The sequence below is a fragment of the Macaca thibetana genome, chromosome 1 (genome assembly GCF_024542745.1).
Source record: "Macaca thibetana thibetana isolate TM-01 chromosome 1, ASM2454274v1, whole genome shotgun sequence".
In the NCBI taxonomy this organism is placed as follows: Eukaryota; Metazoa; Chordata; class Mammalia; order Primates; family Cercopithecidae; genus Macaca; species Macaca thibetana.
Genome location: NC_065578.1, coordinates 53,083,861 through 53,095,958, shown reverse-complemented (window position 1 = coordinate 53,095,958; position 12,098 = coordinate 53,083,861). Strand labels below are relative to the sequence as shown.

Here is a 12,098-nt window from a genome sequence, read left to right as displayed (position 1 = left end):
ATCGGGTTATTAAGAGTAAGTCATGTAATATAGTAAGTGCTCAATACATGGTAGCTAAATTTTTAAAAGTACTCACAATTTAGTGAGACAAATGTAAACAGATGGTTGTAGTTTAGTGTGATGACAAATATGGTGGGAAGAACTTAGGGACCGTGAGAGCCCAGAAGTACTGTTAGCATGGACTCTAAAAAATACTTACCCGGACCATTGTCTTTTTAACTCCCTGCTGGGTCTTTGTTTCCCACAGGCATACTTTTTTGATGCACCAGAGATGGACCATCTCCCAACAACTACAGCTACTCTGAACCAAACAGTTGCTGCAGCCAAGTCCAGCTAATGAGGAAAGTAAGAGATTCTATTTTTATTTTGCTGTGTGGTGCCATAAAACATGGGCAGGTGTATCAATTCTGTTACTGTTAGCTTTAAGCACAGAGGGCCAGACCCTTTTATCCTTCTGCCAGTTCAGTGTGGGTTTGTGCATGTGCATGTCTGTGTTTCTGTGTTCCTCTTATTGAAGGCCTCTATTTTGAAATCCACATGATACTGGCTTTATAGAGTTGGATAACATGAGCTGTTAGGTTCTTCTGTAAGAGGAGCTCCTGCCTTTGGTCCCAGCAGAGAGGACTCTCTTCTCCTCCCTGAACCCTTTCCTAGAGCACAATATGAGTTTGTTCCATTTTATAACAATCCTGGTGATTTTCTTCTTTTTCTTTTCTTTTTTTTTTTTTTGAGACAGAGTTTCGCTCTTGTTGCCCAGGCTGGAGTGCAATGGCATGATCTCAGCTCACTGCAGCCTCCATCTCCTGGGTTCAGGTGATTCTCCTGCCTCAGCCTCCTGAGTAGCTGAGATTACAGGTGCGTGCCACTAGCGCCTGGCTAATTTTTATATTTTTAGTAGAGATGGGATTTCACCATGTTGGCCAGGCTGGTCTTGAACTCCTGACCTCAGGTGATCCACCTGCCTTGGCCCCCCAAAGTGCTGGTATTACAGGTGTGAGCCACCGTGCCCGGCCATTTGTCTGGTCCTATCATTTATCTGGTGATCCCATTACACTTTGTATTAAGCATCACTCTCATGGTGCTTGAAACACTAATGGCTGACTAATCATGTGTCCGTCTGCCTATTCATTCATTTGTTCAGCTATTTATTCATTCATTTGTCCACTGTATACTACAGTGTCTCCCCAGTTAGACTGAGCTCCACAAGAACAAGGAATGGTGTTACTCTATATCTTCATTGCCTACCACATAACCTAGTATACAGAGGGCACTCAGTAAATGTTTGTGGCAAGTATAAATGAAGCACACTCTGCACATGATCTTGCTGCAGGCCAAGAACCTTTACTTTGCTCTGTAATCACAGACTGTCCTTTCTGCCCAAGCTGCTCTCTCCCAGAGCCATGAGATATGTGCAAAAACCAGGGGCTTAGAATTAAATAAAATTACAATTTAATCCCAGGCTGGCTGTGGTGGCTCACGCCTGTAATCCCAGCACTCTGGGAGGCCAAGGCAAGCAAATCACTTGAGCTCAGGAGTTTGAGACCAACCTGGGCAATATAGCAAAACCCCATTTCTACAAACAATACAAAAAATTAGCTGGTCTTGGTGGCATGCTCCTGTAGTCCCAGCTAGTTGGGAGGCTGGGGTTGGAGGATCACTTGCGCCTGGGAGATGGAGGTTAAAGTGAGCTGTGATTGCTCCACTGCAGTCTAGCCTGGGTGATAGAGAGAGAACCTGTCTCTAATAATAATAATGATAAATCCCAGCCCTACCATGTACTAGCAATGTGCCTCGGGTAAGGGGCTTATAACTCTTTGAGCCTCAGCTAACTTGTCTTTGAAATAAGAATGACACAACCTATATAAGATTGTAGTGAAGGTTGGAGATCATTTTTATAAAAGCTCCTGGCACATAGTTAAGGTGCTCAGCAATAAAATCAAAGCTACTACCCCTCTCAGAGTGCATCAGTAGTTTGTGTTCGGTGGCTCCCACTGACTTTACCTTGATCCTTTTTTCCTTTTGTAAAACAAATGGAGATTTTCCCTCTTAGTTGAGGAATCTAGGTTGTAGGCCCTGCAGGTTGACTAGATATGACTGGTCAAATGCTTCCAGTTCCTTGATGGTAAGACAGTCACCCTGGCCAGTAGAATGACTGGGGAACTATTGTAAAATGTCATAGTCTACCACTTTTGCCTCTTTCTGTCTTCTCATGGGTATGCGATGTTAGAATCAAAGAAGGTCAGGCCGGGCACGGTGGCTCACACCTGTAATCTCAGCACTTTGGGAGGCCAAGGTGGGTGAATCACGAGGTCAGGAGATCGAGACCATCCTGGCTAACAGGATGAAACCCCATCTCTACTAAAAATAAAAAAAGAATTAGCCGGGCGCGGTGACAGGCACCTGTAGTCCCAGCTACTCAGGAGACTGAGGCAGGAGAATGGCATGAACCTGGGAGGCAGAGCTTGCAGTGAGCCGAGATCGAGCCACTGCACTCCAGCCTGGGCAACAGAGCGAGACTACATCTCAAAAAAATAAATAAATAAATAAAAATAAATAAAAAATAAAAGAATCAAAGAAGGTGAGAGCCCTTGTACACATTAAATAGCATGGGCTTCCCTCCTCATTTTACAATAAGGGAGCTGAGGCCGAGAGAGGACAGTGCCTTACCCAAGGCCACCCCAGAGTTCTGGGGCAAACTAACATGTGTCTATCACATTCCATTTGACAAAACACTTTTTTTTTTTTTTTTTTTTTTGAGATGGAGTCTCACTCTGTCACCCAGGCTGGAGTGCTTGGTGCAGTCTTGGCCCACTGCAACCTCTGACTCCCAGGTTCAAGCAATTCTCCTGCCTCAGCCTCCCAAGTAGCTGGGATTACAGGCATCCGCCACCACGCCTGGCTAATGTTTTGTATTTTTAGTAGAGACAGGGTTTCACTGTGTTGGCCAGGCTGGTCTCGAACTCCTGACCTTGTGATCCACCCACCTCGACCTCCCACAGTGCTGGGATTACAGGCGTGAGCCACCGCACCTGGCCTGACAAAACACTTTCTAGTTTATTCTTTCATTAGCCACTCTTACCCGCCCTATTGACCACATTTTATGTATAGATGAGAAGGCTGGGCTTAGTAAATCTGGGTTGACTAAGATCACCTATCTCTTAGAGGCAGAGCTGGGACTCATATCTAAGTCTTGGGGAGCCAATTTTTGAGGTTTTTCACTTTCCCATTTTTTAGACAAATGTTCTTTTTATCACTAAAATGCAGGTTCTTAACAGCCTTTGGCTGTTTGATGGAGCCTTCCTCTGCGCGTCTAAAGGTGTTTAGTAGCAGTCTCCACACTCCTTTGATTGCATGTCTTATCAGCTGAGAGTTTGCGTGCTGTGTTAATTATCTATTGCTGCCCAGTGGCATTACCACAATACACATTCTCACAGTTTCTGTGGGGCAGGACTCTGGGGATAGCTTAGATTGCTCCTCTGCTTCAGATTCTCTCCCAAGGCTGCGGTCAAAATGTTGGCCAGGGCTGGTGTCTCACCTGAAATCTAGACTGGGAAAATATCTGCTTCCCAACTCACAAGGTTGCCGGCAGAATTCAATTCCTGTGGCTTTGTAGAATGAGGACCTTCTTGCTGACAGTCATTTGGAGACCACCCTCAGTTCCTTGCCACGTGGGCCTCTCTGTATGATCACTCACTTCATCAAAACCATAAAGGGAGAGAGAGGCAATCGAGTCTGATAGTGAAATGGAAGTTGCTGTACTATATAATGTAAATATAGAAGAGATGGTCATCACCTTTGCCATCTTCTATTGACTCGAAGCAAGTCACAGGTCTTGCCTACCTTCTAGGGGAGCGAATTACACAAAGGCATGAATGCCTGGAGACAGGCAGGGATCATTGGAGGCCATTTTAGATTCTTGTACACAAGCACAAACTAGTGATATGTGTATATTTGAAGTATTTGCATATACTGTTGTCAATCCATATAGGAACTATTAAAGCTTTAAATGCCATAGCCAAGTTGTCAGTGTAGCATTATAGGGTCAAGAAGGGTGGGACTCAGTTGGAGTTGGCCGGGAGGGAAGCGTCAGAGAGGGGCTCTTGTTTGAACTGGGTCACGAAGGTTGAGCACAGTCAGTTAGCTGTTCTGGAAAAAGCAGTTTGTTTCCCATGGCTTTTGGGAAGGTGAAGACCTAGGCTGTACAGGGGAACATGATAACACGATGTGGACTCACATCACTGAGAACAAGACAATTCGAGCCCAGCTGGAGAGGGACAGAGGTAGAGAACGCAACGGCAACAGTTTCCTCGGTCTCTCTTTTGGCCCAAAGTACCTGACATCACCATGCTGAGGTCTCTCTCAACCTGCCCCTGAGCTAGGACTTAAGTTACTTCATTTCATTTTGGTTGTAAAGGCCTTCAGAGAGTCAGAGCAGCATCTGAGAAGAGCCTGGCCCTCAGGGCCCTTGAAGACTTCACAGACTGGTGTACACAGATTTGACACCTCTGCACTTTGCTCAGATCTATAACGTGGGTGTTAGTGCCTCCATTTGGGTGTCAGGTCTCCAAATGAGATAGTGATTAACAGCTTCTTTGCAACCTCCCTGGCAGAAGCATCAATTGCTTTGCTGATAGAGAGGCTGTCCAGAGCCCTGAATGCTGCTGATTTATGAGCTGGCTGTGCCTTCTACTGTCATCTCTGGACTCCCAGCTTTCACTGAAAAATAAAGGCCTCTAATCTCACCAGTAACCTACCTTCCCTGTGTAAATCTGTGTATTGGAAAACTTAGCTTAGGGCACATTCCCGGGAGAGCATTGGAAGGCTTAGGTTAGAACACATTCCAGGGAGAACCCTTCTCTCCCTGGAACCTCAGGATCATAGGGGAGCTTCCAGTTACAGTCATGCATTGCTTAATGACGGGATACATTCTGAGACATGCGTCATTAGGCAATTTCATCATTGTGCAAATATCATAGAATATACTTAAACCTAGATGGTATAGCCTACAACACACTTATGTGGGATAGCCTATTGCTCCTAGGCTACAAACCTGTGTGGCATGTTACTATACTGGATACAGCAGGCAGTTGTAACACAATCGTAAGTGTTTGTGTTTCTAAACATAGAAAAGGTACAGTAAAAATATGATGTGATCTTATGGGACCACTATTGTATATGTGGTCTGTTGTCAACTGAAACATCATTATGCAGTGTGGGACTGTACTTGTAATCAGCATGCTACCCCTACGTAAGTTACTGAAATAATATAAAGAATATCTGGCTTCCATCCTTCCTTCTTCATTAACTCTTCACCTGAGGGCAGTGCTATGTCTTCTCTGAGCCAAGACCCTGGTAGAGCCTGGAAACTGTACCTGGGAAGCCCTGCTTTGGCTTGAGGGATGGAGTATCTGAAAGGCAGCATCCAGATTGGGGCGAGCTTTCGAGGGGCACTGACAGGTGGGGCTGTGCAGAGGAGGGCCATCAGCAGATTATCATATCGCAGTGTGATTAGGGCTTTAATTAATGATGCAGAGAGGGCTTCCGGAGAGTCCTGTGTCATTAAACCCTCCTGAGTGGATACACAGGGTTTGTATGCTGGTATCCTTTCAGTCGCTCACGTTGTCAAGAGTGTTCATTTCACAAGCCTTGTCTACTTGGCAATTTCCTGTTTATTTTTCAGGACTCTCTTCAGATACCCTCTGCTTGCTGAAGTTTTTCTTGACTTCTCCAGGTAGTATTACTTATTTTCTTTTCTGTGCTCTTCTACAGTTCTCGTATGTTCTTTTGTTATGGCAGTTTGCTTATTCACTGTAACTTCATAGACTGAGAGTTCCTTGAGGGCAGAACTTTATTTACCAATATAGCCCCCTAGCACCCAGCAGACACTCGGAGAAAGCTGCATTTGAACAAGTTGTTAGGCCTATCATATAGTATCAAAACTTTCCTGGGTTTATGTGGCAGGTTACTTGGGAAATCTTTACTTGTTCATTCATTGAAATTCTACTGTGTGCTGGTGAACGACGGAGATTGGTCCTTACCCTCCCAGATTCTATACTCCAGTTTTACATCTCATGTGCCACACAGACTAGAAGGCCCTTTTACATTAAAGAGAGAATCATGATTATAGGAACTTCTGATTGGAACATCCCAGATCAGACAGTGGTGACATTGGAAGGCTTGGCTGCAGGGCTGAGCCGAGGAAAGGGACAGAGAATGCCCATGCCATAGTGCAGCCACCCAAGATGGGAGCCAAAAGTGGTCAAGAGTCAGGTCTTAGGCCAAGAGGTGGTAGAGGCAATCTTCAAGAGATAAGGAAGTGCTGGCTGATGGTGACACTGGGGACCAAGTTTGGCACAAAGGGCAATAGCGTCTTACTTTTCTCCCTCTGGCCTAAGTGCCAAGAATTCCCAACGTCTTTGCTTCCGGCCCCCCATTAAAAGTTGGCAGCAGGAGAAGGAAATTTCTTTTTTCTTTTCTTTTTTTCAGACAGTCTCACTCTGTTGCCCAAGCTGGAGGACAGTGGTGCATTCTCGGCTCACTGCAACCTCCACCTCCCAGGTTCAAGTGATTCTCATACCTCAGCCTCCCGAGTAGCTGGGATTACAGGAATGCATCATCATGCCTGGCTAATTTTTTTGTATTTGTGGTAGAGATGGCATTTTGCCATGTTGGCCAGGCTGGCCTCTAACTCCTGGCCTCAAGTGATCTGCCTGCCTCGGCCTCCCAAAATGCTGGGATTACAGGCATGAGTCCCCATGCCCGCCTGAGAAGGGAATCTTCTAGTCTTCAAATTCTTCCCTAGTTTTGACATTAATTTGGAATAGACAGCCAGAAAGATGAGAGAAAAACAGAGTACATATCTATGCAAATAAAATCTTGAGTGCTTGCTCTGTGGGCCCGTTTGTCCCTGCCGTTACTTAGCATTTCAGAACCCAAGTTGATGGTTACTAAAAGGCTGATCAGGGCTTTAGGTTCTTTCATGCCTGCAAATTACAGTGTCTGACCTTCTCCAGCCACTTTTTACAGATATTTCGTTAGCAATGTTTCTCTTTTCTTGAGCCAGTAGACTTGGGCAGATAGCCCTTGCCTCAGCCTCACCTTCGTGGTATCATCAAACGCTGACATCTGAATGTGGTATTGCCCTGTTGATGTCTCCAGGAAGGCCTAGCTCATTCTCCCAAGTGGAAGGCTATGCATTAGGAACTTATTCTCCAACATATTCCTTAGTCTCCCCTGGATTTAACTCTCTCTCTGGCCCCTCTTTCCAAGTTTCTGTCTCTTGCAAATCCCCAGCTAGGTATTCCAACAGTTGCCTCTAATTCATTACATTCCAAGCTGTACTCATCCCCCACTACAAACAGATCCTCCTCATGTTTTTCTGTCTCAGGGAATGGCACCATCATTTATATTGTCCCTGACTGCAGAGCAGGTTAGATTCTTTATTACACCCTCGCCTGGCAAGTTAAGATTGTAATTAAGGCCGGGCATGGTGGCCTGTAATCCCAGCACTTTGGGAGGCTGAGGCGGCGGATCATGAGGTCAGGAGATCGAGACCATCCTGGCTAACACAGTGAAACCTCATCTCTACTAAAAATACAAAAAATTAGCCAGGCGTGGTGGCAGGTGCCTGTAGTCCCAGCTACTCGAGAGGCTGAGGCAGGAGAATGGCGTGAACCCGGGAGGTGGAGCTTGCAGTGAGCCGAGATCACGCCACTGCCCTCCAGCCTGGGCAACAGAGCGAGACTCTGTCTCAAAAAAAAAAAAAAAATTGTAATTAAATAAATAATATTTTCTATATTTGTTTGCCTGCCCTGTTGCTTCTCTTGGTAGACTGGTTCCTCGACAGTTGGGACCGTGTCTGTCTTGTTCATCACCATACCCAGTACCTGGCACATGGGTCCTCAATATTTGTTGGATTAATTAAGAAATCCATCCAGTCACCCAAGATAGAAACCTCAGCATCAAAGTAGATTGTAGATTTTCCCCACTCACCTTCCACATAGTATCAGTCAGCAAGACTTGTCTTTTCTACCTCTGAAGTATTTCTCGTCTCTGTCCTGTCGTTACCATACCTAGCCTTCAGGACCGATCATTTCGTATTTGAACTGTAGCAGTAACATGATGGCTTTCTCTACTTCTTTTCTTTTTCTCCTTCCAGTTCATCCTATACACAGCCACAGGGGTCTTTGAAAATTTATAATTCTGACCACGCCTTTAACTATGTCACTTCCCTACTTAGAAACTTTTTTTTGGTCCCCTATTGCCCAAAGAACAAACTTGAAACCCCCTGTATTGCCACAATCTATCCCTGATTTATTTGACCTGCCTCATATCCTGCCATTATCTCCTGTATAACCTTCCATTTCAACTACCATGGTTTTCCAGGTCCCAGATCTTTAAGTCCCTCCATATCCACTCTTACCTTTTCTCCTCTAGTGCTTAACACAGTGCTGTCATGGAGAAGAGAGAGAGAGAAGGATGGGCAAAGGTAGCTTTGGGATCTGGCTTGGAGAGAGTCACTGGGTTTCCAAGGAAATAGAAGAAAACTTTTTAAAGCATCATCTTTCTTCCAACAGTAAGCTCTACTTTGAGCATCAAAATCAGACTCAAGGCTCAAGATTTGGGGAATTGGTGGCAGCAGACTGCTCTGGTGTTGGAGTTATACCTCTAAACATACATGAATATCCTTTTCTACAATGTGGCTCTTTCCTTTTGTGGGGGTTCTTTATCTTGAAAGTGTCCCGTTTTGTTTTTCAGTTCTCTTTTGTTTTTTGGAGCATGGTTCTTTGGGAAGTGGCATCCACTGCAGGAAAGCAGAATGAGCAGAGCCAGCAGAACTGATGGAGTGGCACAAACTCCCAGTGTCTGGATGGGGCCATACTGGTGCCTAATCACCCGTTTAACAAGCAGAAATTAAATGTTGCTCAGCACATGTGTCTTTCAGCTCTTCTTTTTCACACATGGATGGTCATTGTGAGCATGCGCTGATTGGACTGAAATGCCGGGGAATGGGTTAGGCATGCTCAGTGCCGTCCCTTTGCCACCCATAGGCAAATGACATGCTTCACTGTGGTACCTTGATACCCGAAACAGACCCATGCTAAATTCTGATGTCCTCTCTCTGAATTATGTACGGACTACCTGGGGGATCCTCTTCTCTCCAAATGCTAGCCATCCTGAAGTAACCGAACAGTAGAAACTTTGGTGGAGATTAACCGGGAGCTTGAAAATTTGTCTTTGGTAACCTGATACTGGACAGCTGAACTGAATGGTTGCAAAATAAATACCTCACAGGATGTCTGTGACTGCATTTTGTGACTTTGACCTTAAGTTTTTCCTTGATGGTTTGTCTGTACTGGAGGCTGCTGGGAATTGGATTGAATGTGCTCAGTGTTATGATGTGTGGGTTAAAACGGGACATCTGAATGTTTCCTCCTGTAAGAATGGAGTATCAGTTTTAAAGAACACATTTGGCCAGAAGTTGTGGCTCACGCCTGTAATCCCAGCACTTTGGGAGGCTAAGGTGGGTAGATTGCTTGAGCCCAAGAGTTGAGACCAGCCTAGGCAACATAGTGAAACCCAGTCTCTACCAAAAAAAAATACAAAAAGTTAGCTGGGCATAGTGGCGCATGCCTGTAGTCCCAGCTACTCGAGAGGCTAAGGTGGGAGGTTTGCCAAGGTGATGTTAAGCATCCTCAAGAAGCTGAGCCCAGAGGTTGAGGCTGCAGTGAGCCCCTCCCGCCTAGGTGACAAAGTGACACCTTTTCTTTACAAAAAAAAAAAAAAAAAAAAAAAAAAAAAGCTCATTTACGTCCCATTTTGACAAATTTCAGAAAATTCTCTTAGGGCACTTTGAGTACCTGGCACTTTGACTTCTTGGCTAGTGTGCATTAAAGAGAGAAACCAGTGACACTGCAAAGATAGCTTTAACATACTTTTTGTTCAAAATGCCTATCATCTGGGAGGCTGAGCTTCTGATGGTCAGGATTGCTGATCCCCTACTGTTTCTGTTCTCTGTATTAGTCTGTTTCCATGCTGCTGATAAAGACATACCCAAGACTGGGAAGAAAAAGAGGTTTAATTGGACTTACAGTTCCACATGGCTGTGGAGGCCTCAGGATCATGGCAGGAGGCAAAAGGCACTTCTTACATGGTGGTGGCAAGAGAAAATGAGGAGGACGCAAAAGCGGAAATCCTGATAAAACCATCAGATCTCGTGAGACTTACTCACTATCATGAGAAGAGTATGGGGGAAACCACCCCCATGATTCAAATTATTTCTCACCAGGTCCCTACCACAACATGTGGAAATTATGGGAGTACAATTCAAGATGAGATTTGGGTGGGGACACAGAGCCAAACCATATCATGCTCTTCCAGACAGAGTTCCCTATGTATTTCTGAGATAGCTACAAAGACACATTTGGACTTAAAAGGTTGACCATGCAGGTAAAGGAAGACACACAAATTAGGCTACAAGGAGCTTAACATCACCTTGGCAAACCTCCCATCAGATGCTGAATATATTCTGAGCACCTACTCTGTGCTGGGTAGTATTGTAGGTACTGAGGCTAGAACAGTGAACAGAACAGACAAGCTCCCTGTTCTGGATCTCACAGTCCAGTGATCACTGCTCAGTGGCTGCCGGCGTCCGGCTTTCTCCAGGCAGCGTTTCCTCCTTCAGTGGCCTGTTCTGTCAGGAGTGCCTCTGCAGCCATCACTGGGTGGTCTTAGCTCTGCCCTTGGGCCTAACAAAACAAGTCTGAGCCTTATTCCCTTCAGATATTTGAAGACAGCTGTTTTGTGTCCCCCCGCTTGAGTCTTCTAGGTTTTTTTTTTCTTTTTTTTTTGTCTTGCTCTGTCTCTTACGCTGGAGTGCAGTGGAGCCATCATAGTCCATGGGCTCAAACCCCTGGGCTCAAGGGATCCTCCCACCTCAGCTTCCCAAGTTGCTAGGACTACAAGCTCCTAAGTACTTTTAAGTTGGTATCACTGATCAATTTTTCCAAAAATATGTTTAGAGATTCTATAATAAAGTGGCCAGGATTTAATTTTTGAGTAGGGATTTTAGACACAGCATTGTCAGCACCATTATCTTTATAGAAGAAAGGACATTATAATATCAAATAATCTGGAAGGGCAATATCACTAAAAACTTGGTAAGTTTAGCTTTATGAAAAACTGGTAATTTTTTCTCACCTAGCCAAGACCAGTGAAAGTTTCATGAACCAACCAGCACCACCATTTGGGAGCCACTGCCCTTGGGACCTCCATGCAGCTCTTACAAATTACATTCAGCTGTAAAAGAACCCTGAGAAGCAGTAGCTTAAATAAATTTACCATTTTGTCTTTCCTATGTAAATAGAAATTTAGAGATAGTCTGAGGTTAACATGGCTGCTCCATGATGCCATCTCTTTTTATTTTTCTTCTGCCCAGCAGTCCTTAGCATGAATTTGTCATCTACTCCCAAGATGCCTGTGTTACCTCCAGCAAAGAGTAGGTGGTATGGTGTGTGGCTCTAGGCCAAAAGTCTGTGCCTGATCTTTCAGGCCTGACAAGAGCCTTACCCAACAGGCCTCTTGGGAAAAGCTGCCTGCCCACACCAGACTGGGTGCCCAGTGAGTGCCACGTGTCTCTGAAGGGACTACAGTCAAGGATACTCTTATGCATATTTGCGTTTCATGCCCAGGGTCCTCCATTTGGATGCCTCCTAGCCGTAGCCTTTTTCAGGTGCCTCTGGAGAGACCGATTTATCTGTAGGGGACCGGGGAACTTGAAGATATTTTTTTCACTCCCAAGGCTCAGTACTTTTCTACTCCTAGCTCTTCCCCCTCTTCCTCCTCTCAGCCCCCAGGCCTGTGAAATGGCAGGAGCCTTTTGTTTAGGGATCAGTTGGCAGTGAGACCATCCCCACGTTTGCGCTGATCCACTTGACCCTTGCCTGGCACTGGTCCATGGTGGGAAATGGAACATTAGGGGAGCCAGTGCTTTCTCCTGGTTAGCCTCTTTCTCCTGGTTATACCATCACAGTAAGTGATGAAAGGCTTGCTGTTACTTCATTTTCACTTGTCTTAACTCTACTCCAAGTCTTGGCAGC

At 45.2% G+C, this 12,098-nt stretch overlaps 2 protein-coding genes across 5 annotated transcripts in view; one reads left to right on the top strand and one right to left on the bottom strand.

The window, feature by feature from the left end:
- YIPF1 (Yip1 domain family member 1) overlaps positions 1-9,293 on the top strand; it is a 39,951-nt gene extending 30,658 nt beyond the window's left edge. For 2 of the 4 annotated variants that reach the window (XR_007728691.1, XR_007728689.1), the window contains 3 exons: positions 248-345; positions 5,681-5,731; positions 8,758-9,293. Coding sequence is in view for 2 of the 4 variants with exons in the window: in XM_050803499.1 (XP_050659456.1) it covers positions 248-337 (90 nt within the window). In the remaining 2 variants the exon portion in view is untranslated. The remainder of the gene's footprint in view (positions 1-247; positions 346-5,680; positions 5,732-8,757) is intronic. The other 2 variants (XM_050803499.1, XM_050803512.1) reach the window with 1 other exon arrangement.
- MRPL37 (mitochondrial ribosomal protein L37) overlaps positions 1-12,098 on the bottom strand; it is a 911,410-nt gene that overhangs the window by 364,738 nt on the left and 534,574 nt on the right. The window lies entirely within an intron of this gene.